The sequence below is a fragment of the Acromyrmex echinatior genome, chromosome 9, assembly GCF_024713525.1.
Source record: "Acromyrmex echinatior isolate Ae372 chromosome 9, ASM2471352v2, whole genome shotgun sequence".
Classification (NCBI taxonomy): domain Eukaryota; kingdom Metazoa; phylum Arthropoda; class Insecta; order Hymenoptera; family Formicidae; genus Acromyrmex; species Acromyrmex echinatior.
The window spans coordinates 3,644,241-3,671,608 of NC_141860.1; the positions used below are offsets into that span (position 1 = coordinate 3,644,241).

The 27,368-nt window shown below is 29.3% G+C and overlaps 3 protein-coding genes across 9 annotated transcripts in view; 1 reads left to right on the forward strand and 2 right to left on the reverse strand.

The window, feature by feature from the left end:
• Positions 1-14: 14 nt before the first annotated feature.
• On the reverse strand, positions 15-7,631 carry LOC105148813 (uncharacterized). The gene is made up of 2 exons (XM_087409401.1): positions 2,336-7,631; positions 15-1,657 (listed from the first exon to the last, which is right to left on the reverse strand). Exons 1-2 carry the CDS (start codon positions 2,821-2,823, stop codon positions 448-450), a joined length of 1,698 nt encoding a protein of 565 aa, XP_087265527.1. The 5' UTR covers positions 2,824-7,631; the 3' UTR covers positions 15-447.
• A 1,783-nt stretch (positions 7,632-9,414) lies between these two features.
• On the forward strand, positions 9,415-15,275 carry LOC105148804 (uncharacterized). 5 transcript variants are annotated; one of them, XM_087409395.1, is made up of 7 exons: positions 9,415-9,772; positions 10,361-11,554; positions 11,870-12,274; positions 12,477-12,734; positions 12,984-13,046; positions 13,271-13,363; positions 15,127-15,275. In XM_087409395.1, exons 2-7 carry the CDS (start codon positions 11,246-11,248, stop codon positions 15,175-15,177), a joined length of 1,179 nt encoding a protein of 392 aa, XP_087265521.1. In that variant the 5' UTR covers positions 9,415-9,772; positions 10,361-11,245; the 3' UTR covers positions 15,178-15,275. The 5 variants fall into 5 exon arrangements, 4 of the variants coding, with proteins under 4 accessions (XP_087265521.1, XP_087265522.1, XP_087265524.1 ...); XM_087409396.1 differs by having other exon boundaries at positions 11,152-11,554; XM_087409398.1 differs by having other exon boundaries at positions 11,156-11,554.
• Positions 15,276-19,558: 4,283 nt separating this feature from the next.
• Positions 19,559-27,368, reverse strand: part of LOC105148812 (uncharacterized) — an 85,377-nt gene continuing 77,567 nt past the window's right edge. For all 3 annotated transcript variants that reach the window (XM_011060755.2, XM_087409891.1, XM_087409890.1), the window contains one exon: positions 19,559-26,589. In XM_011060755.2, coding sequence (XP_011059057.1) covers positions 26,364-26,589 — 226 coding nt within the window. In that variant the 3' untranslated portion in view covers positions 19,559-26,363. The remainder of the gene's footprint in view (positions 26,590-27,368) is intronic.

The window sequence follows — 27,368 nt, forward strand, 5'->3', positions numbered from 1 at the left end:
TTAGAAAATATAAAAATTGACTTACAAAGAAACTAATATATTTTTGTGATAAAACGCACGTTATTTGTCGATACATTGCTTATATGGAAAAATATCACAATTCTAATAAGGAACGAAATATACACAATCTTATATTAAGGCTGTAATGGTCGAATTTTGAAAAATAATATAACTCATAATATAATTTTAAAGAATACATATATATGATAATTAAAAATATAACATATGAAAAGAAAATAAAGTTATATCATTATCTTAATTAAAACGTTCTAAAATTTAGAAAGAATTTGAAAAATGCTCTACTGAAAAGTTGCTAATTTTGAGATGTATCATTTTTCAACACAACAATGTAAGATAATTATAATATTACAATTGTTGTCTTGTTCCTTTTTCCAAAGAATACATTTACAGCAAGGATGTTTACAAGTACATTCACTTACTGTAAAATTAATCTCTCCTGGGACTTATAGTGAAGATACTCCTCTCCGTCTCGCACGAGCGCCTTGGTCTCAATTGTGGTACTCTACTATCACTAATCGTAAATGTGTCGGCGGAAACAGTAGTTACAGTTCGCGCTATGTCAAACGGACCGAAGACGAATGTCGTCTCATACTGCTTCATCCAGTCAGAATCGGATCTCAATCTTTTCCGCTCTGGTTCATCGTTAGGATTAGCTTGAGATTCATCAACGGAACGTCTTTTCAATGACTTCCGTGAGGAACTCCTGACATTTCCGTCCAGATCGGCCTCTTCGACTTCGTCTTTCAGAATGGAGCAGAAAACCACCTTCGCATTTGACTCCTTTGTATCTGATTGTGAATCAACAGCAGATGTAGCGTCGAACACTTGTTGCGACGCGATATCGTCGTCATTCACGTTGTCAACCTTTGGAGATTCGATTGATCGCTTGTTGCTCGGTACTCGATTATTTTTACATCTCTCCTCATTGTTGACTGTTTTATCGCATTCTGTACTTTTATCATATTCTGTATTTGTCCTGGATTCGTTCACGCTTTCTTGCGTAGTCAAGTAGACATCACCGGATTTAGAGGTCCGAGCTATACTTTCGATTTGGATGTCGACGACTTTCGAAGGCTCTGACGTTAGAATAATGGCGATATCTTCATTTTCCCTCGACGTTGATTCATTGCTCGACTTAGCCTCCTCATAAAGTTCTTCGTTTAATTGAGCCTTGTCATGCGATCTCTTTAGCAGGTTTCTTCTCTTCCGATCAATATCTTTTTTCTCATAAGTTATTTTAGAAATTTCATTCACTAGTGCATGATCAACAATCGGGTCTTTTTCCTTTGAACTGATAGCAAAATTGAACAGATTGTTGAATTTATCGACTTCCTTAGAGATTCGAGTCCTAAGATTATAATTGTGATTCCTACTGGTAGATTCGCACTGTTTCTGCGATGCATTGGCTGTGAGATAATCGTCGAATGTGACGAACTTTCTGAAAGATATCCCCGTCTCCAGATCCTCCCATGCATCGCAACGGATTTCCAGTAAGCAATCGTCGGTTCGAAAGCTTGTTCGCTGAAAACTGGCGATAATGAGATCACGCGGAACTTGCTGCCACGCTTCCACCAAGCTTTTCACTACGTTCTCGACGTTCCATCGGTGTCTACGTTCTCTGATTCCTTCTACATACCTACGACGAATATTTCCTACAGTTCCTTGTAGGCGAGATAATTAAGTCTTTGAAGCGCGAACTTCTGTTTATTAACAAGAGGTATTTCTAAATTTTCCACAAGTAATTTCAACGTGATAAGAGAAATTCTGAAAATTTCACGGAATTTTCGTTGACAGCTTTACGTCTTATTACTTTCATGTTTTACAAATAAAGTTATTGTACATTACTTCGGATTTGTGGCCCTTTTGCATTTTTTGCACGAAACGCATGGAAATCTTTATTTTATTATTTCAAATTTTCAAAGTTTAAAATTTATTGAATGTCAATATCTTAATATAGCAATAAAAATGAAAAAGATTTAGAAGAATCAAATATGAATTAAAATATTCTGCCATCAGTTATTAGCTATTAGCACAACAATTGTTTCTAAATTATAAATAATTGTGATAATTTCTAAATTATAAATATTTGTAATGAATTTTGTCACATAATAAATTTATAATCTTTCGTAACCTAATAAACTAATTGTGACTATTTCTTTATTTTACTCATGCTGCGAGAGATTATAAAATTTGTCACAAAGTAATTTATAATTTAGAAACAATTATATTATGTTAAAAATTAATAAAATTTTGCAGAATATTTTAATTTTGATTGTAATTTTAAAAACAATTAGTCGCCTTTTTGTGAACATACTTGCTTCTGTAAGTCATCTTGATGAAATGGAAGACATCTCTTTTCAGGAGTCTCAATATTGGAGGAAAGTCATCAGGAAAAAAGATATGTTTAATATTGCTTAGTTCAAGATCTCGAAAAACGTCGATGCGATTTCTATGCAAAAGTAGCAGGATTCTGCGATTGTTATTCGACATAAGATGGTTCAATTGGATCAACCATTCTCTGAAGAGACTGTCGTTTATCGAGGCATCTTCATTGTGACTATATATGTAATCTTTCCCCATTATTACAGCGAGATAAGAACCGCAGATCAATAGTGGTAACTTCTCGGTGCCAGAGGCGTTGCAGCACAACAGTATCGTCATTTTCTCCAAGTTCGTATCGGATTCATCTTGCCATATTTTTGACGCTGATATTTTGGTAGGTGGAACGTCCGAATACATCATCAACTCATCTACATGGAAGAGATCTTTATGCTTATACTGTGTGATGATGGATTGCATCATATCGATCCAGAGATGATAGTTGTTGAAGATCGGTCCAGAAGATTCCTTCGTATTTAACGAGAAGCCATTCTTCTTTAGGAAAGATGTTAGCCATTTCTCAGAACATTTAAAATCTAATCGAAAATTAAAAAGAAAAGATATTTAAGCGCGATGAAATGTTATATACTGCAAATATTATTTATGATACACACGTATTTTTTATTATTAATATAACTTTTTATGACATTTGGATGTGTTGCCTCCATATAGATAATATCTCAAATATCCGAATATCATTAATTTCATATAGAATAAAAAAATAGAGGATAGACATTATTCTTTCTAGAAAAAGAATAAAATAAATGTCCTAACGGGAAAAGACATTGTTCTCCTGAATTAAACGGAACATTCAATACCGCCATTGCGACACGAGTAGCTATTATTCCCTTCGATTATCGCGATACGGAAGTGAATAGCTCGTGGGAATTGTCAGATTAACCCCGATCGTGCTTCGAGCCCTTTAAGTAACGCGAGAATTCTGAGGAAACGTGCTGGTCAGTCCGTGCTTATGAGCTAATTCGAGGGCCTTGTCACGTAGAAGATGCCTGTCAAGAAGACAGCCGGTAGCGTGTCTCTCGCAGGTCCATCTCAGCAGATCGTCCTTGATCATTCTCATGATTGCGTTGGTGTCGCAGTTGATGTATGACTTCCAGGATATTTCGACTTGAGTGGTCCTTTGCCGTCTGGAGTGTGCTTGACGTTTTGGAGGATTTTTCGGTGGATTGCAGTTAGAAGCAGGACAGGTTGGGTCTATTGAGGATAAAAATTTTTGATGGACAGACGTAACTGGCGATTCGCGTTTGTCCCGCGGGAAACCGCATTGACAGAAAATTGCGCCTCCGGTGCGCTCGTTTCGTTTTGTCGAGATTCTCTAGTCTAGAGAAATAAATCGTATGTGACAAGCATACATATATGTCACATACATACACATCAGACGAATAATTTTAAATCCTTAAAGTAATTTCCCTAAAATAAAATTTTTTTTAAATATGTAAAAATGATGTCTTATAAACTCTTCGTGACATGATTTGAATTTAAATTTAACATAATTTAATATAATTTACGTAATAATAATTAATAATGATCTAAATAATTAATACGAATTAATATAATTTGAATTTAAATTTCATATAATTTGATATGATTTATATAATGATAATTATTAAATTATATTAAATTTAAATTCAAAATGCGGGGAGCCTATAAGATATCACCGTTATATATATCTTTATTTTTATTTTAATTATCTTAATAATTCAAAATTATTTATTTTTATTATTATTATTATATAATATGTAGGTTAGATCATGCGTGTATGCATGTGTCTGTGTACAGTAATATTTTTTTATTTATAGAGCTATGATATACTGATTTTTAGAAAATATATTACAATATCTTCAAATGATATCTTTTGTATTATACATAAAATATATTATCTATTACATTTTTTAAAACAAAAGTTTCTCTAAAATTAATCAGAATTATTTATATGTATTCGCAGAATTTATTTAAAATAAATAATTTATGTAACATAATCAAAAATAACGGAAATAAATTAATAGCAATACATAAAAGTAAAATAAAATATTTTTGTGGAAAAACAATATTTACTCGTGTATTTCCTCTAAAAACATTAATCAGTTAATTTTTAAATTTAATGGAAAATATCCAAATAAATGCACTATGAAAAGTGTTTCTAGTGCAAGTTTTGGCAAAAATGTAATATTTTTGAAGCAATTATTATCTTTTGAAATGTTATAAAAGTGACAAATAATGATAGGAAATGAAAGAGGCGGAGAACAATTTTAAGAAATAGGAAGACCGATATTTATTCTCTAAACAAGTTTCTCCAAACAAGTTTCATATTATTATATTATCTAGATTTGGTGGATTAATCGTTTGCGCCGATTGGAATAATTAATTAGCTGTCGAGATGAAGGGTAATTTCGATGGTACGCAAACATTTATCTTGAGATATTTAAATAATGTAGAATATGAACAATTTTTCTCTTTAATCCTTCTCTTCCCTTCTCCTCCCCCCGTAGAGGCTTATTTAATCTGTCTTATTTACTTAAAATAAAGTTGATTAGATCAACATTAAATTATAAATTATAATCAAAGTGCGTCGTAAATTTGTTTATATATTTAGCGTAAATATTCCCATTTCTAAATAAGTAAAATCCAATTTATTCGAGGATTTATTTTCAAAATGAATTTTACAAAATAAAAATGCGAAACGATTTACCAGCCTTTTTTCCTCTTCATTCAAATATTAAATTTTATTTGAAAAAAAGTTTTATAACATGGACACCGCGAAGGACGTGAATACTTTTCTCGTGCTTTATTCCGAGATCACCGGTAACCAACAAGTACTTTAATTCACTACTTATCGCTTTTATCCTTTGAGGATAAGACCAGAGATTCTAACTTATGGAAGATCTTACTTTCTAAAAGTTTTCGGGATTGCTAAATTCGATTCTGATCTCAGAAATCTGAAATTCAAATTTCAAAAAAATAATCTAATTAAAAATAATCTGAAAAATAATCTTTCCATATTAAATCCACCATTTTGAATTTTTTATTTTTGACCTCAGATTCGAAGCATTATCAATTTACTTCATAAGCTATATTTCATAAAAATTGAGTAAGAAGTTTATAAAATAAAAAGAGTGACCACAAACGAGGTCGCCGGTTCACAAAAGGTTATTGCACGTCTTTTTCGTGACATATGTACTCTCTTAATATGCAGACTATTCCTAGCTGGTATTCAGTCGCTCCGTCGCCAAGTTTTTTCGTCGTTTCTATTTAATTGCATGAGGAATGAGAACAGCAACGTCTATGCGACGGAGCATTCGCAGTCCAGCATTCACGGCATTGTCCTTAAAAGCACTCTTTTCACTTCCATTCTTCCAGCCACTGACAGTCCTTTTGTGTTTCAACTATACTTTCTCGTAGCAAATAAAAATAAACGGCGAATCAAAGAAAGTATTTATTGACACAATTCTTCTTGAACTAAACTTGTTACTTAATTGTAATAACCTATTAATTATTAACTCTGAGTAGCATCACACAGTTTATTACTATGCAGAGAAGAATTTGTAAAAGCAACTATCGAAATTTGTTTCTGTTCTGAAAGGGAATTAAGAGTTTAAAATTGTTTGTTAAGCATTTATCGTAAATATATTATCAGTTTATCACAATCGATCATTCACTATTCAAACATCAATTAATGAAATAAATCTAAATATACATTTCTGTTAGTCACATTAATCACTTAATATCATTAATCATGTTTATAAAAATTTATGGAGATAATAAAAAAGAAAGAATTGCTACAAAAACATTCAATTTATGTATGAAATTTATCTACATCATTTGTATTTTTGGAGCTGGTATGTCTCATCACTTTTTTGCAAAGGAAATATATGAAAATACATTTCGTTCCTCTCGCTGTTTCGAGAACTCGTCTGCATATCATCCGCGTTAAATTACATTTCTCGGGAGCGTTGTCCGAATAGTATATAGTTCTTCTGCATCCTAGATGTTCTTTGTTTAATATCGCGCTATTCATTCGTGTATAGTCGCCACATTCGATACGTACATCTCTCTTCGATAGATACATCTCTTCACGTTTCCTAAGGGGAAACTGGGTTTGAAAATGGGTTTACATTATAATATGATTATTATTTCAATGTTACAACTTTATTAATTTCACCAGAACGCAATATACACGTTTATATAATTTATTAAAATTATTTTATATAAAAAGATATAATAAAAAATAGATATTTTCTTTGTTTATAAATTATATAATTAATTATTTCTTATATAATTATTTTCGGATCATAATATTGTATATCCTATATATAATATCATAAATTTTATTTCGAAAACATTTTTCATTCGATTATTATTTTATAGGTTTATCCCAGCTAAGGATATTTCGTAATAACTTCTTTGTAATGTTTCAAAATGCTTATTAGCATTATTATTAAATTGACGATCAATGTAATTTGTGATAGTTTATAATTTTAAGTCCAACAAACAAATTTGCGGGTATTTTATAAAGTTGAAAAACAATAATTATATTAGGACTCTCGAATTTTAAACAATACAAAAAGATAAATATAGTAGGCTAATGAGAGTCAGCAATGATAAACGGCGCAATTATTTAGTGAACAATCAATAATCACATATTAGATTGATGTCTTCTTTATTTTGAACGTTTCGGCTCTCTTTAGAATCCTCCTCAACAAGAATGATACAAGTATAATTAGCTCACACGTCCATAATGTTTAAGTCACTCACAAATTGATAAAGTTGCAGCGTTGTTAATCTGACATTTTTTTTAAAAAACAAATATTGTTAGAGTGATATATGCGTAAATAATTTAAATGACTTACCATCACAGAACATGAAGCATTGCACTGAAGCTTTGTTGAACATGTAAAACTTAAAAAGTAGAAATGTTAAAATCAAATAGAAATCACACATTTTTAGAACACACATCTGTGTACGACGCTCAGATATGAACTATTCTCGAAGTAAGAGGCCACACAGTAAACATTAAGGCAAATTTGCAATTATGAAGAACAAAAAACATGTATATTGTTATTAAATCAAATCGATAAGAACCGTAATAAATTATTATATAATAATTAAAAACTGTCCAAATTATTAGAATTGTAAAATAAAGAATTATACAATAAAAAGAAAAAAAAAAGAAAAAATTCAATATAAAACATATTTCATTAAAATTGTTACATTTTTGTCAACTAATAAAACTTTTGTCAAATTAAATTAAACTATAAATCTAAAAAAGTTATTACATAAATCAAGAGAAATTTTCAAGCATCGCATAGATATAATGTAATCCTTCTGTATCTGAACGTAAATTAAGACCATTCTTTTGCATGTATATGAATGCCATTTCCGAAATCAATCTTTTGTTCAAAAATTTTTTCTTGTCTAAAATTTGGACGTTCTTCCAATGTCATGTGAATATTTAATACGATGTTCAGTAATTACAGAGTAAGTGTAAGTTTCCAATTCATATGTCTACGATGTTCAGATATTCTGCTGGAAAGTTTCCTGCATGTTTGTCCCACATAAGATACATCGCAATCTTTACAACAAATCTTATAAATTACATTTTTATTATCAAATTATCATTTTATTATCATTTTTTGGGAGAGCGTCCTTTTGTACTTTTATGAATCCATTTAATTTGTTATCGCTGAAAAACGCTAATTTTATGTTGGTGTCTTTACAAATCGATGAAAATTTCTCTAACGTAGAAGATCACTATATGGTAACAGAAACCAAGATACGTGATCTAAGCGTATCATCATTTGGGATATTATTACTAAAAAATTTTTTGTTAAACCAATATTTTAGACGACTATTGATTGTGTCAAAAACAAATTCACCATACACCAATGGGATCACCCTTATCTCCTATTATAGCATTTAGTCCTGCAAAATTTAGAAACTAAAGCAATAGCAATATTAGGCTTTCAATTGCTCTTTTACTTCAGATATGTTGATGATATCGTGATGACTGTCCCATCTGATATGATTAATTTTATTTTGACAATCTTTAATTCATTTTATCCAAAATTACAATTCACCTTGGAAATAAGAGGCAATTAATTTCTTAGATGTAGCCATTAATAACAATAACTGTTTACAGTTAAATGTATCACAAACCAACATTCTCAGTACCTGAACTATTTATCAAGATTTGTAAAGACACCAACATAAAGTTTAGCGTTTTTCAGCGATAACAAATTAAATAGATTCATAAAAGTATAAAAGGACGATCTTCCAAAATTTGATAATAAAAAATGTAGTCTATAAGATTTGTTGTAAAGATTGCGATACATCTTATGGGACAAACATGCAGGAAACTTTCCAGCAGAATATCTGAACATCGTAGACATATAAATTGGAACACTCACTCTGTAATTACTGAACACATATTGAATTTACACATGACTTCGATTGGAAGAACGTCCAAATTTTAGACAAGGAAAAATTTTTGAACAAAAGATTGATTTCGGAAATGGCATTCATACATGCAAAAGAATTAAGGCCTTAATTTACGTATTTCAAATACAGAAGGACTACATCATACCTATGCTTGAAAATTTCTCTTGACTTATGTAATAATTTTTTTAGATCTATAGTTTATTAATTCAATTTGACAAAAGTTTTAAACCTTATCAAGAATATTACCAAGGTCTGTTTTGATGGAAAATAGGATATCTTTTTTATTTGATATATTAGTCTAAATTTTACTTATAATTTTATATTTTATTTCTATCGTTATTGTTGAAACAATAAACACATAATTTTTGCAAATTGTTGCTTGTACCTGTTCTAGAGAGATTTATTTATTTTTACATTGTTTTATCATAAATATTGATATAAATTGTTGGTACTTGAGGATACATAAATATATGTATTTATTCATATTTTATTTTAAAAAAATAAATATGTATATTCATATTTTCTACGTTTTACAAGCATCATGAGAATCGGGAAGAAATGGGCAGTCCATGATAATAAAATCAGTAGCGCGACGCAACATGGCTTTGAATGCAAACAGGTTGGCTCTTCGTGCAATACGATTGTATCTATCTATGGGTGTATCCACTTCGACCGGTTGTCTCCACTTGTTATTCTTCTCTGCTTTTCAATTATTCATTCGGAGCCGACGTGGAATAATATTTAACGGCAGTATTCGAGCGTGTATAATGTGTTTGTGTGTCCGTCTAGCAGATATGTTTACGCGAATGGCTCTAATCCTGCATTATCATGCGCGACAAGAGTGCCATGAAACATTGAGTCCTCGTAGTCCTCACGACGACGTTCGGAACAATCGATACACTACGAGGACTGTCATAATGTGAGTACATACGGCTGAAATGTTTTAAAAAGTTTACAATTTATATGATGTAATAAATTATGACGAACTCTGTTGCAATTTAAAGAACAAATCTCAGTAAATATATTAGACACTCGGCGAAACGACCGTATATTTTTGGACGACTGAATTTTTTGTGAACATTTACTGTTTTCGAAATTATATATAAATCTTTTTATTATCACTCTTCCTCCATATTTCTCTCTTGAGTTATACACTTTTTGGGATTTAACGTCGACAGAAAGTTACTATCAAATTTGCAGAAAAAGTTTGAATTTTGCGACAGCTCTAGGATAACTCAAGGGCCATGTTAAAATTCGCTTAACTTTCGGAATAAAAAGCGAAAGATGCTCAGAATTTTCGAATGACTAGTTGATTTTATCGCGTTCGATTGGCTGTGACGTTTTAAGAGAAACTGCAGTTAGAAAAGAATAAAGTCTTCTTCCTTCTAGGATTTATGTCGTTCTTTCGTAATTCTTTATCTATTCCGCCGTTCTATATTCATCTTACTTTCTTTCTAGTTTTATTTATCATAGCTCCATCGTTGTTCTTCGACGTTACGTTTTCTAGGACAATGCAATTGATCGATGAATGTGGTGATTTCCGGGACACCAGGCAAAAGCGAACAGACTTTTCAGGACTTCATTGATTCAATATTTACTCACGAAATTGAAGATGAACCTGATTTGGAAGCTACATTATCTACTTCCCTATGATTGTAAACTTTGCTTTCGTGCCGCGTTTATCACACTAATCGACTTTAATAAATAATTAACTTTAACAAATCTGTACGAAGACAAATATTACAGAAAAATTTTTATGACGAGAAAAATGGAGCACAATCTGAATAATTCATAGAGATTTTAGACTTTTGTTTCTTATATTCATGCTTAAAAAATTACGGTTAATTTGTAAAATTTTATTTCAATTAAGTACTATACAAATTCACATTTTTACAATTCACATTTATATTTTTCCACATGTTTATTTATTTTTCCTACTACAATTTATTATATATTACTTACTATTTTTTCATTGGTTATATATTATCGTATCGATTTAATCTTAATAGTCTGTTCGGATTTATTTGATCCAAAATGTAATTTATCATATTTTATTAAAAAAATAATTTTTGATAATGTTTATTAAAAAGAATTATTTTCTGTCAAAATTTTTTATTTTTTTAATCACATTAACTCGAACTATATGATTATATTGTATAATAAATTTGAACAGACCGGCAAGGTTAATAATCAAGCCATTCACACATCCATTTACAAAATGTATCTCTGTCTTCGATTGTATTTAAATTTTTCAAACGCAAATGACTGTGTTGTAATTGATAATTATCTATGCTCTAGACAGGTGCAGGTTTCACCTCATTGTGAAGATCGCGAGGAACTCATGTTTATTAGATTTCATTAATTTAAAGGCGTTCGATTTTATTCCTTTGTCATGGAGTTTCAAACTGTTCCTTTTAATGTGACAACTCTATTCGCCAAGGTGAAAAGGAAACGAATCAAAAAGAAGTGCTATCCAAACTCACCTCTTTTCAAGGTCATTTGGCCAATAATATACATCGTGCGAATGTTCGGTTTCGCTCCTTACAACTTCTCGCAATATCGCTGGACATCATCGAACATCAATTTACTCTTCACGGTGATCGTCGCTATTGTCTATAGTTATGTATTATATGAAGTGTTTACCAAGTTTCTAAATGTCAAAAGAGAAACCTTGAGCATTGGAAGAATAGAGAATACAAAGGTCAGTAGAAATTAGTTGAGATAGAAAGCAAAAAGTTATTTGCTATAGGAATATACACTTAATTTTTTGACATAATATATATTATCATATATTATCATTTAAATAAAAAATTTATTTGTTTAAATCCTTTGAGGCTAGAAAATCTGTATATTAAATTTATTATTAATTTATTCAAATTTTCCAACAAATCTAATTAGTACTTAAATTTTCTTCTTTTTCTTTTTCTATGGCGCAATGAGCCTAAAGAGGTGCTTAGCCATTTTAAATTTCTAAATCAACGAAACGTGAAGGCAATGATTAAAATAAACTGTTCAGGTAATCATCAATTACAGCGTGGTGATGTATGAGCTAGGTTTAACGGCATTCATGAGACGCAGTTTTATCAGGATTTGGAATGCGCTGCAAGATTTCGACGAGAATATGAGACGTTTGGGTTATCCTCGCAAAGAGACGAGGACTGCGATTGTTGCGTGGTTTCTTGTAATTATGATCACGATTATCTGGATAGCCATTAATCGTATCGGAATGTACGCCTTTTTAGAAACATGGACCAGCAATATGAAATACATGATTCCCTATATTGGTACGTCGGTAGCTATCTACAAGTTCGTGGCGATAACTATTTTTCTAGGTCAGCGGTTTGGTCACCTTAATTCAGTTGCAATACAAAATCTACCATCGACGTCAATGGGATGCACCAAAATAATCATTAGCAAGAAGGTTTAATTTTCTTAAGAAATAGCATAATACAATATAATATAAAAGTAATAAAATATAATGCAGAATTTTATAGATATGTATATATACATATATAAAATTTATTTTATTTAAATTAAAAACTAGATGCTTAAATAATAGATTTTTATAGTTAGTTCAGTGTTAGTTGATAGTAAATTATGACAGTTTTATTTGTTTGTAAAAGACAATCCTGAGTCTACATAACGATTTGATGGTCGCCGCCGAGGATTTGGAGTCACTGTATTCGTTGTCGTTGCTCTTCTGGCTTTGCAATTTGTGTCTGCACACCGTCAGCAACGTATATTTTATAATCGAATGGATGATTGTGAAGAAGTGGGATGTGCAATCATGGCCGCTAGTTCTCTGCATATGCACTTGGTTACTGGCATTTCTCTTCCAGCTGTTACTACTTCATATCGCTTGTCACTTCGCTTCATTCCAAGTAAACTTTTCTGCAGATGCACAGTAGAATATCCCTTTATACTTAGATAATAAAGAATGTCAAGATGACAATGCAAGACTGCGATGAGAATCACACGTGCAAACTTTGGACAATTCTGCATGAAATAATGGCCGATGTGTATGCAGATATTAAATATAAATAGATATATTTTTTAAATTTAAAAAGTAATGTTTAAATTTAAATAAAGCATATTTTTAATAGAGAATTTGAGAACGTGATTTGTTTCAGGCTAATTGCCTAGGTCCAATTTTGATCGAATGGCAAGTAAAATTGATGAAAAAAGAAAATGAAGTAAGTAGATAAATTGTTTGACATATTTCATTCTTTTATTTATACATTTTCTTCAATAGAGATCAAATTCAATCTTTTGTTCAACAAACGAAATTTTTCTTTGTTCTAATCATGATTCCATCTTTTTTTTTCATAAAATTTCTTTTGAGATTTTGTTTTTATATACATACAGCAATCATTTTAATATGACTGCAATCTGCATAAAAACTTTTCTTTGAATGCAGGATAACGTCGAATATTCGTTGGAATTTTTAAACCGAAAGCTGAAGTTTTCCGCTGGCGGATGTTTTCACGTAAACTTGCCGTTATTGCGTTCGGTACGTAAGAAATCAAAGCGATGCAAAACATTTTAATTAAAATGTAAAAAAAATAGTTTTCAGGTTATAACGCACATAGTATAGCCTAATATTTGTATCAAACTAAATATAATATATTGTTATAGGTTCGAGATTGACATTAAATTTGACCAATCAAAGCAAAGTTCACTAAATCGGATATTTTCTTTCTTCTGATTAATTAAATTTAATCTCAGTCTCAATCATTCGTTTGATACGAACATAAGAGATATTTAAATAATATTTGTAGTTATAAATATCTCTTATTGTAGATTGTACATAAGAGTTTTGATTAGATGGATTATATCACGAATATTCCACTTCCTGTATACACAAAAACAATCGCAAGCAATTAATCTCATGATCCAAATTTCAACTTTAGCCAAAAGTTTAATACCTTCGTTACGTATAAAGACGTAGTACATTGAAAGATTAAAAGGATTAATAACGAAGCACGTTTCATGGTATTAAGACCTTCGTTTTTTCTCATGTACATATTATGAGTAAACGTAAATCATCGCGTCAAGATTTCAAAATTGCTGAATTATCCAGGTGATTTCGTTGAAAATTAAACACGTTTCTCACTACGAGATTATTACGGCAACTTACGATAGACGACTTAAAGGAGAACGTGCGTTTATGTATTTTCCACGTCGCGTTGCAGTTCAATTAAGATAATCATTAAAAACGTTTATCATACAGATACGATACCTATTTCCATGCGAAAGGATAAATAACATAACAGTCATATCAAAACGCAAAATGAAAATAAACGTTTGGATTTATATCGAAATATAAATAAAACATAGACGTAATGTGGTTTTAAATTGAAACGTCATGTAAATATATATAAAATAATAACTACATCTCGTAGCGTATATAAATATTTTCATATTAATTGCTGTGTACGGTATTTTTGGAAAAGATTACGTGGAATATTTATCAACATGAGTTTTAAATAAATACCAGTAGTATTTTATTTTTACAATAAATTAAAAATAAATGCCACAAAGGATCAACGTAAACGGTTTCATTTTCTGTAATATGTGACAAAGGTAAAGCTTAATTGGTCTTAATTGAGATTAACTTAGTTCTAAAGGAATTCGGGACGTAAACACCAATGTAAATGTGCTCGTAAATCGCGTAGTCGGAAACACGCCCTTCAATTTCATGATTCCTATAAACTGAATAGAGCTCGTGTGTACTCAAATCGGTACGTTGCCATTTGAAATTGGTACTTGTGTGAAACTTTACCAGTAGTATAATTGTATGAGTACGTAACTTCGAGAGCACACGACTCCAAGCTACGATAGTTTCTGTTAACGCGAAACTTGGATTTTCTTGCAGGAAATTATCTCTGAATCGACGGTACTCTCTAGATTTTAGGTCGCAATTATGCAGCGTATTCACGGAGGTTCTGTATACGTATTTCAGAAATGTCGATAATTAACGATAATCAACAGCTTTTAGATATTGTGTTTTATTGGATTTTTATTTTAGATATTGTTATTTTTGTATTTTAAATTAAGTATAAATATAAAAAGGAAGGATTACAGCTTCAAGTGTTTGCAATTGTATAACTCTATATTAATTTCTAAATAGCATTATAATAGAGTTATAGTTTGTACGATTGTATAGTATTATAATTTATACGATTCTGTTTTATTTATTCACATACATCGAATTCCTATTCCGGACTTTATTCGGATATTGAAAAATCATTATGTGATCGATATTGCTTTCAGATCGTTTCACTGATGACTACATATCTGGTTATACTACTGCAACTTAAATGAGAGTGCGATAAAAGTGAAGGAAATCGTAAGATCTTCATAACTTAACTATAAATTTCTAATGTATGTTCTCTCTCTATTAAATCGATGTGTGTGAAAGAGATGTTTATCCTTTGAATCAATCTTTATATATCTTAGATAAAATAAACTATTGATTATCTTATCAAACGAAAGTTTTAACATAAACATATAAACAAAATTGAAGGTTTCTTTCCGTTTAGTCTAGCTTGTAGGTTTCTATATATATATAAAAATTACCAAACTCATAGAAACTCAAAAGACATAATGACTTTCCAAAAATAAAGATTTTAGTTTTAAAATCTTTTATTTAATTAAAAGTTCGTTTATTTTTAATGAATGTAGCTGCTTTGAATTTTAAGGTCATAGCAAATATATATTTATTCTAATTGATAACATCAACCATTTGTTTAATTTTACAATAAAATAGATTTTATAAATGCGAAAATATGTCACATTTTTTCCGCGCATAAATTAAAAACCGGAAATTTCTTTGCACTACAACATACTGGTTAACTTTCACTCAATAAAAATTTAAAAAATTATGTTTGATTAATTTTTATCAAATCTATTGGTTCTTTATAAATCTTCAAGTTCTCGCTCCTTCCGTTTGACTACATCCGCTTGAAACTACTTTCGCTTTACTCAGTGGTAGAACAAAGATGCGATGGTGGGGTTGCGCGCAACAGCATTTGCATGCGAATTGTTCCCGTCACTGATTACAGTAACCCCTTTTAGATTTAATACTCAAAAGACACGTTTCCCGAAACACGTGTGAAGAGAATTTTTTAAATGATCGTATCAAGATTACATAGAATATGAACAGTTGGATTTTAAAGGATTAATTAAATTATAATGTGAAGATTTTCTTGATAAAATAAGAATATATAATTACATATGTATTACATAAATAATTTTTAAATAAATATAATAAAGTAGAAATAGATTATTCGTAAATAATTTTTGGATAAATTATTTTTTACTGATGAGACTTTTCTTTCTTTCAAATAAAATTTTCAAATTTTTATACTGTACATATATAGTCATTATACATATACATAAAGCTGTGCTATCGGTTACTTTCATTGCATGTTATAGCGTCATGTCCCAAGCTGACGCGAAGAAAATTATCAATTTCATAAATTGCAAAATACTGTAGCGAAGAATTGCGTGAGCTTCGCCTCAAGCAAATTAATCTTGCATGCGCAATTTATGATCGATTTACTCATTAATCGAAAAAAATTGTTTAATATAACACGTGATACTGTAATCTAAGGAAAACATATAGACATAAAATGCTACAAAATTATCTCTTCTAAATTATAAATAAAAAATGGATAGGTAACGAGAAAAAATATTTAACAAAAAATATAATTATACATATAAATAAATTATATTTTGGAAATACAATTATTATATTTTAAATATATTTATATTATATTTTAAATATATTTATATACGTATTTAATAGCTGATAGTATTTTATGTTTTACTTTACACAATTTACACATAAATCTTGTTTTTCGTAGATGTTCTTTTCAAACAAAAAATATTAAACTGTGTTTATATTATATACCGAAGTACAATTATTATAAATGCAGTAATTATTAAAAATGCAGGTCATGCAATTAACAAAGTTCTCGCAAAATGCAAATTTTAGCCATATTATAAAAACACAATATCTGTTTTCTACAAAACTTTTTTTACTGTAATCAAGGATCGTCCATAACGCTTGAAGAATTTTCAGAGTTAGCTTAAGCATACTAAAATTTCTGCATGTTAGAAAAAAAGTTCTAAAAAATATTCCCTTATAGTTTCTTGATTTATAAATATATTTTAATAAGAATTTTTTTTGAAAATTCATCGGAAATGAAACATTAGTAATTCATCGATTTTTTCAAAACTAAATAATGTAAATTTAGTAAACATCGGTATTTTTTTTACGAAACGTTTAATAAAAATTGATCATACATTTGTACATACTTTTTAAATATATTTCATTTATATATTTACACGTATTTTATTTGATTAAATTTACTTAGTTTTATATAAAATATAAAATGTTTCTTTAATCGTTTTAAAACTGTATCGTTTATGTCTATTTCTTTGCTTCTAATATTAAAAAATACTGCTATATTACTTCGAATGTCTTTAGGTGTCTGGTAATGCGACTAATGAAAGTGTCGCGTTAATTACTTCTATGTGTATATTATTCCTATATAATGATGCGCGAAATCCATGTCTCTACACAGCAAATCATAAATCATAGAGAAAGCTTTATGTTACGATCACGTGACGGATCATCATTTATAAAGACGACAAACCAAATTTTCCCATATAAGCATCTTGATGTTGTCAATATCGACACGTTTTATTATTAGTTTATGTTAAAAGCAACGTAAAGCTGAACGACTTCTCTACTACCATATAAAGATTTCGAACGATTGTCGATAAACTTGCGTTATTTACGAGCGGCAAAGATTTGGACAATGACAAATATTGGGCGGATAGTTCGAGCATTAAAAACGAGAAAGAGAAAGAAGAAAACTGAAATATCACTTCCAAATTGTTATTTATTCAGTAAACCTTATTTCTTCCTTCTACTGGTCGAATAATTCTTGCTCGAGTACATACATTCATCTTCTTCTTTAAAAGAGACGTTAGAGGGGAAAGAAATGAATGATATTGAAACATTAATACAGAGGAAAAATATAAAGCTCGATCTCACATTCCCAACATGTTTTCCTGTGTATATTTTATATTTTTCAATGCAACACTTGCACTCTTCTAAAAGATCTTAAAGTCTACTTTTCTTTTAAATTGATTTCAATTCTGTCGTAATCTCAGAATGTAAACTTTAATAATTTAAACAATAAGAATCTTATTTATGAGAACACAACCATTACGAACTAGAAATTAAATGCCTATACCGATCGAAGCTGGATCTTTAATGCTTAAATAATTCAATCTAAATTATATGTACATTATATATGTACATGTATATATATATATATATATATATATACCATATTTGTAGTCATTTAAACTGCGCGCCGAATTGGTTTTCCGAACTTATAAACGCAATTAAACTACTTCAAAAATATTATAAATTAATTAAATTGATGAGCAATTTTTAATAATTTGATGCTCAATCAGGCATCATAGATAATTTAATAATTTATATTACAAGCTATGAAACAAAGTCGGACAAATAAAATTAAGTCTAATTCACTCCGCTAAAGTAGAGTAGAATAATTTTGTATTCTGTTAAATTAGAATCGTCAAAGGATGCAACGCAAAAGTATATTATGTCGCTTCTGTCAGAAGAGATCTTGTTGTTGATAAGAGCTAATTCTAATATCAAAAACACACCAAGCAGGACAACGAGCTGTTTTAAATAATATTCACGTAGTCTAAATTGTAACTTTGAGCTAAATTTTACTAAATTACGTCAAAAGCTGTGGAATGAAGAAGAGTACTCGTACCGCTGCGAAGGCAAGTCAAACGGTTCTGAGTTACTATATCAGGAAAAGATGTCGAGATTCGACATGATCAAAGAGGTTATTTTTCGCTAAATCAAAAGCTAAATCACTCGATTAGATTTTTTAAACAAAACTGGAAGCTTTGAATCCTTTTCCCCTTTTCAAAGTTATATATAATATTTTTTCTTCTCTTCCTACAAAATATATCACAAAATAAGGCAATCTAAAATACCATATTTGTTTTCTTCATAAAATAATCATTTTTAAATAAATATCTTTTAAACCATTAAATAATAATATGAAAGAGGGCAAGCCTAATATAAAAATGTTTTTAATAATATAAATAGTTAAATCATAAACAAAAACAATGGCCTAACAAACATACTCGATCGTTCCGAGTCATTTTCATTAACAAATTCGGTTATGAACTTACTTATAATGTAAAATATAAAATATGTCTAAATAAAAAGACATATAAATTAAAAGGTGTGCAGTATTTTAAAAAATTAATAATGTCTCTAAACCCTAAGTTATAGCAATATATAAACGCTATGTTGATCCTTACAGTATTTGGTAAATAATAATATACAATCTTCATACGCATCCAATACTTCCAAATGAGTCATTAAACTTAAATAATTATCTTAAATAATTGTTTTATTTAAATTTATATATATAATTATTTTTATATATATATATATATATATATATATATAAATCTACAAAGAAAATATTACTTAAGAAGATGAGGATATTAATCAGTAAAGATTAAAATATATTTTTTTAAAATATTGTTGAGAAAAAAAACATTCATAGTAGATATCTAATATCTCTGATAATTCTTGGATATGTTAACATTATTTTAGAATGATATGATAGCTCGGCAAAAGTTGCGGGACGTAAACAAAACAATTTGTTTAGGTGCAGCTTTTTCCTAACCAGCATTTCGTGTCAATTTGACGTCATTGAATTAGCATAGTATTACCTACTTCATTTTGCTCGCGGCTGGATTTCAAACTGAGTGATATAAAAATTTTAAAGAAGGTTCATCATGTGATTGTATAATAATAAAACAAGGATCTATCGATCTAATTTAATCATTTTAAACTTATAAAACATATTTTTCTGAATTCATAGAATTAAAATTCAGTGGTCATATCATACCGAATATTAGAGACGCTTTCGTAAATTTTTTCTTTAAAGTTTTAAGATAAAACAGAATTGATTTATATTTCTATTTGCTTAATAATTAAAATATGAAGATATCAATAATTTTATTTGAGAAATTAAAACAGTTAAAATGTTGCATTATTGCAATAGATAATATACCTAATCATTTTATATACGTAGAAAAAACACATGTATTTTTTTAGTGTAATAAGAATTAATCATAAATTAATATTTTATTATAACCTGCAGTTATAGGTAGCGTTTACTTATTAAAAAACGATTTAATATTCTCTTTTCTTCGCTTTTGAACAATATTTTTCTTTGTCAGTATATTATACTGTGGGAACAACGCATTATATTTTACATACATATTTAACAATGCATTATATTTTACATGCACATGACTTTCTCAAACATAACCTGAGTTTATTGTTCTCGAGTATGCTATTACTTTAACAATGGTTGAAGAAGTTTTTAATATTATAGATAATACTATAATTTTCTTTTTGTGGAAATATTCAGCATGAAAGTGAGATAAAAAATGATATAAAAAACAATGATGAAATGCTAGCTGGTAAACCGAAATTTAAAAACTCTAGGTGTACGTTTTTAAAAGAGAGAAAAAAAATAAAACGCGTTTTCTCCCATTGTGAAAGTGCATTTTTGTAAGAAAGTGAGTACGTATGTACAATTGCGCGGAAAACGGGCTATAATTCACGTTCTCGAGGGATTATGTTTTTCGTAGGATGCTGAAAACTTTCCAAATAGCTTTTCTATTATTCCCATTATTCCGAGAATGTGTAAGGAAATATAATAATCCTATTTTTAAATTTTTTAAATATTATTTTCCAACCACATTTTTAGTGTGCAATGACTTTTATTCTGGTGGCTTCCTGGAAAAACGTTGACGCTCTCCTTTATGGACGACGATATTACAAGATGCGAGCAACGATCGCAAAATGCGTCGTCGAAAAATGAAAGAAAATAAGAAAATTGTCGTCATCGGCAGTCGGCAATGTTACCACGATGGCGATGCATCTATTTTCCACGCCATCGTTCCGGAAAATTGCATCTCTCATCGGCTTCCGCCGACGTTATTCTCTCCCAGCAGATGCACGCGATCTCTTCTTGCTGCACGCAATAATACTGATTGCACGATAGAATAAAAAAAAATCATTATATTAAGTAATGAAGGTTTCCCAGTGCTTCTTGTTATCTGTATCGATCCATATAGTCCGACCACCAAAGAACATTTTCCAGAGGACCTCCAAGGAATGTTTTCCTATGTCTAAAAAACATTCTTACATTCTCTCCTAGGGACTTCCTTCAGATAGTGTGTTATATAATAAATGTAAATCAACGTATAAAGGTGCCCATAAAAGCCAACATTAGTTAGTCATGCGTAATCAATTTATTCATCATACATTAAAAGGTAGACATTTTGATCGCCAATTTGGATCCTTCTTCATACAAATACTCGAAGAAAGTATTCGTCATATAAATAGCTTGAACATAAGTTAAAATAAATAATGGATTGATACTGAGTTGTTTCTACCATAACTCTCAGCATCAATCCGTTTACTTATTTTAACTTTTGTTAAAATGTGTTGTGTTTTAGGTTGATTATCACATGTTCTAGGATTGATAGTAGCATATTTGTTATAGACAACACATATAAAAAATGCAATTTTTATTTTAATATCAGTTCTATATATATTTAAGAAATAATTATGGTATTAATAAATAGTATGGTACAAATAAAATAGTTATTTTAATCATAAAATAAATTTATTTTTGTACCATAGTTTCTATATGAAAAATAAAAGAAACATGTATATTTATATGAAATATAATATATTTCTAAGTATATTCTCCAAAAATATGTTCTCTAAAGATATTAAAATTAATTGTCACCTTATCTCTCATTTTGGTCAATCTACTCCACATAGCCATTTAATTATAAAAGAGATTGTATTCACAAACTTTATCAGGATAATGATTAATTGTAGCAAAGATTTTCTAAAATGTCATTTTGAATACTAGGATATCGCAATTAATAATGCTAAAGACTTGTCAGACAGCAAAATAGATAATAAGAACAATTTACCAAGTTTATTTTCTTAAAAATCGTTATAAATAATATATAATTAATGTTTATGGTGCAAAATTAATTAAACAAATCAATATTATAATAGCAATTTACAGTCAAAAAAGAGATTGTAAATTATATTCTGTTTGAGTTATGAGTATTTTAACAATCAATCCTGTATGATAATCAGCCCCGATCTCCTCTACGTAAAATTTTGATTATAGATATTTTTAAAAATTTTATTATTTTTTAAACGCTTTTATTGTTATTTAAAACATTTTGTTATTTAAAATTTTTTATAAAAATAATTTTATTAATCTTAAATGTTTTATATTATTATAAGATTGTTTTAAACATTTTAATAAAATATAAACTTTTACACAGGAAAAATTTAAAAAAGCAGTTGATATTGAAATTGAGAAAGATTTTTTTGTATATGATAGCGCAATTATATTCATAAAAACTAAAATGTGGAAATATCTATAATATAATTTTGCTAACATATTTTCGACTGGTCTTGCCGTATTATTTGCGATGACTCAGGGGAGATATAAAGTTCGGCTAAATGAGTTTATTAACTTGCTTTTTCAATGATAGAAATCGTCGTCGCTGGAAATAGCAGTATAATCTTAAAACTTAGGGAAATTTATGATTCGATGAACCGTAAATCTTCTTCGATCTTTTCTCTAAGAAGAGAAGTGCTTAAGTAATGAGATTTTTCTTGTCGCCAAATATAAAGATAAACATTCGAGATTCATACAACCCAAATTTCTTGTACACTTGCTTTAATTTCAGAATCGATATAATATTGATTATCTGTATATTTCACAGTTGCAGCATATAAAAAATAGCACGTTATTTTTTTCTTTCGTTGAATATTCTCTTTTTATTAAAACATCCAAATGTTGCGGAAGGATTGCTTTCAATTAAAATGTTTTCTTTTTCCTTTGCGATGAAAAGATTGACCAAAGAAAAAAAATGATTGTGGAATCTATAGAAGAAAATGTCCCCAGAGATATTATATATTATCCCGTACGTACACACGTGGGCGAGTTTCAATAGATATACTTACGTCATTGCCCATTTTTAACGTGGGCGGAAAACTGCAACGCCACTATCTACGTCATCGAACGATCGTACGTGATATGCCGGCTCGATGTTCTAAGAATGGCAAATATTCAAAGAGAATGAATTTTTTAAATTTGAATTAAAAAATTTAAATTTTATACAGGGAACACGTTATTATAATAATAATTAATATTTTTTAACAATTAATATTTATATTTTACCCACTTTATATTCCTCGTGAAATAACGTTCTAGACGTCTGCGAAACGTATAAAAACGTATTGTACTGTAATATTTTTTAAATTTAATTAATTTTTTGAAAAGTGATCATTGTGTTAATTCTTTTTTGTAATCTGCGATTGATTTACAAATTAGAATAGATACACAGAAATATAAAAAATAGAAATGTAAAAGTTTTTAAGCTAAATTCTGATTTTGTAAATTAAAAAGTGTAAAACAAATAAATCCGTTTCAAATTGTCCATTTTTTTACGAGCGATATTTCCGCGATAGTATATACAGTGAAAGGTTTAACGAATTCGACACGCTGAAATCGAACTAGAGAACGAAGAACGGAGCTGACAAACTCGGTGCGGTTTTGAGGCTTAATTGAATTTCACGAGACGAGATAGATAAACGATAATAGAATTTCCGAATTTGTCGCTTGTCATACTATCACTCGAACAATTGTTAGTTTACAGCTAATGATATGTTACGATTACCGACAATCATAATGTTGTATAATTGCATAAGCAATTATAAACTTCCAATGTGGTCCTCAACAAATAACACAAATAACATAATATCATTGAATTAATTTCACATCAGATAGATAAACAATTTTTTAACAAATTTTGGTTTTTAATAAATATTGTTCTCAAAATTTCATTTAATATTTATAATTAATTTTTAATAAAATTGAATTGACATAATATCATTACAATTGTTTAAAATTAAGTTAGACAAAAATAAATATGGTTGCAAAAAATTTACGAAGAGATGCGAGCTGTAACAATCTTGTGGAACAAGTTTCGTTATCGAAGGATTAAGAGAATGACAATGTTTCGCGACGAAATGAGCAGCCATCCTTCGAAACGAATAGCTTTTTTTATGAAAAGTCTACAGTTTCTATGTTTCTATACAATCATGACAATAACGCCTCTCGGTCGTCGTTTCCATTATATTATAGAATATCTTTATCAAACAAACATGAGCAAACATATCCCTTCTTTATTATTACGTGTTTGCCATTTTTATGCCAGATGATTGTTGTCGTGGGCATTTTATGTAGAACGCTTGGGTGCGAATTTCATGCAAATTGACGTGACATTAATCGTTAAGTATAAATAAATTTCGTCACATTGCTTGCTATTCAAAATTTCTATTGTACTGGTATTATTGTGTTGACGATGTTGTTCCTCATTCATATCGTTAATTTTAAATTCGTAAAACATCCTTGACAAATATCTAAGCAAAAGGAACTTGGAAATTTAAAGCTTTGCACACGTCAATATGTAATTTTTAAAAGCTATACATTTTTAAAAGATATAGGCAATATTTTAAAATAAAAATATGGAAAAAACAATTTTGCTGAATTTTAACAAAAAATTTAACTAGATATAGATTTTAAAATAATTTTGTTGAATCATCAAAGTAATTACATAGGAATCTTAAGTATGATGAGCAATGCTGCAAAAAGTTTTGACATTCTAGCAACCAGATTAAACCCTTTCATAATTATTTTAATAATCCAATAAAATTATTTTCAGATCTGTACCTAACTAAATTTCTGAATACTTTAGCAAAACCGTTCTTCCTTTGTATAATTTCTACAAGTATTCCGTTAAAATGTGTTCATAAATCCAATCTTAGTAAAGGAAAATATTTATCTGACACCAAAATTAATTGTAAAAATGATAAAGAAGATGAAAAGGATTTACTTATTGAATAGGATACGTAAAATTCTGAATTTGGATAACATTTTGTATATATTAATCTCTCGAACACAATATGTGTTCGGTCAAGTGTATACACTGTCGTATTAAAAAATATTACTTATCTCTTAATATAAATAAATCTTATAGTAAACTATGATATATAAGTTTCTACGCCAAGAACCGCAAAATCGTTATTCTACAATTATCAATCCGTTCACTGCTGCTCGAGGTCTTCTTCAACATTTCCGAAAGAAATACGAGAGACTCGAGGAGAGTATCTTTGTCAATAAGAGAGGAGATTACATGATATCGTTCTTCGTGTGGTCTTGTCTTTGAAAGAATCTTCGTTGTATCATTTCGCAAGAAATAAACGAGATTTATACGATATCACGAATCTGTCTGTTGAAACTTATCGATTTCGACGAAAGAAACGAACAAGTAAATGGAACTATAAATGTCAAATTCCTTTTACCTCTTGCGTAATACGACAGAAAGATTAATTGAATCTAATGTTAAAGCTAAAAAAAGATAGATTAAAAATGCGATCTCGAGTGCTAATTCGCGAAATTTATGAAGAATGCGTGACGTATTACTATATATACCTTTTTTTCGATAAAAAGTTCGCAAAGAATAAAATTACATGATCGTTCAACTTCTTTTTGGTGGAAATCTCTCCGAGTGTTCATGTTGATGGTTTTAGAAAAAGAAGACAAACGAGACGCATACAAGTCTAATTTTCAATTTTTTGGATCACATTTTTAATTGGCACATTCCCGTACGTGTTTTAATTATACAAGAATAATCTCGCATCGAAATCGATATATAAAATTGTAGCTATAAAAGCTATGAAAGATAATTATTGTAGGACTTACACAAGATTCAATACTTTGTTGAGTATCGTTATATAAATATAATAGAGTAATAAATAGCTAAATAGATATACAACTTAAATTATCAGTAAAAATTCTCATTGAATTAGAATCCTATTGAGTATAACAATTATACAACGATACTCCGAAATTTGCAATAACAGTTAATATCACTACGTCAGAGCAAATTGACTCAGCAAATCTGCCAATGATCTGTCAACCATTGCGGCGTAAATAGCAAATGCTACAAACAAAACATAAATCGAAATTGCTCTCATCGACCTAATAGTAAATCAGTATAACAGAATCATCGCTCCAACATCTAATTGTAAAGTGACGTGCACTAGAATTATAAGTTTGAACTATAAATAATTGTGTGAAACGATCGTAAATTAATTTTCAAAGACCTACTTCCAATTGTGGGAAGCTTGATCGTAATTTAAATAGATTACTATCCAGCGTGACGTACTATTCAGCGACGAAGTTTAATTAAATTTCAATCTGGAAAATTTCCACCCTAAAAGTTCTTCCGAAAGAAAGAATATCGCTAGCACCCTTCTAGATGTCGAAACACCTTTCGATCGCTTGTGATTTCTCCCGTGATATGGAAAATCTTAAATTCTTTGGACTAATGGTGGCATAACGCATGCAAGACTCTCTCTGCATGTTATGTGTGGTAGATAAGAAATTCATGCTGAAGTTGCACAACTTAGGAACATTATGATCCGGTGTCTGCTGAAGAGCAAACTCATCGAGTGCTGACGTTGATTTATATAAACGTGACCTGAATATATTCATATACATATACATATTTATTAAAGTAATCGAATTGTGTTTGCATTGCAAATTATGGAAACTATTATTTTATTATTTATTATCTTTATATATGTATAACACCATAAAAAACGAAAAAATCAAAATAAAATTTCGTTTTTGTCCATTATTGCTATTGTATTATTAATTATTACATTTTAAAATATTGTATATATTTACATATATTATGTTATTTTATATACAAATGATAATATATAATAATATATAATTTTATGTACATATATATACGTATATATACATAAAATTATATTGCATGTATATCATTATACAGGGTGTCTATAAGTTTCTTACCGCCTCTGAAAACGGTTCAAAATTATGAAAAACCGCAAAATACATGTTCAATAATTTCAAGAGGCTACTCTTTTGAGAGGATCGGGGAGATTTCCTCTCTAAGAGGATGCCCCAGAGGAACCCCAACTTAAAATTTTCGGAACCCCCCCCCCCCCTATTGTCGCATATCATATAAAACGGCATTGAAAAAAGAAAGTTTTTGATTCAATATGGAGGTTGACTATGGAGGTACAATATGGAGGTACATTGATCCATTCGGGAGTTATTCAGTGTCAAAGTTTGAAAAATTTTACTTGTTCTTACTTTCAATATGTGTTGGATTTATTGCAATAACTGCTCAAAACCGATAACTTTTTAACAGTAAAATAATCGATTATGAAATTCCTATCTTATGTTCGGAAATGTTTTCTTAAATATGCTTATAAACTGCTATAATCC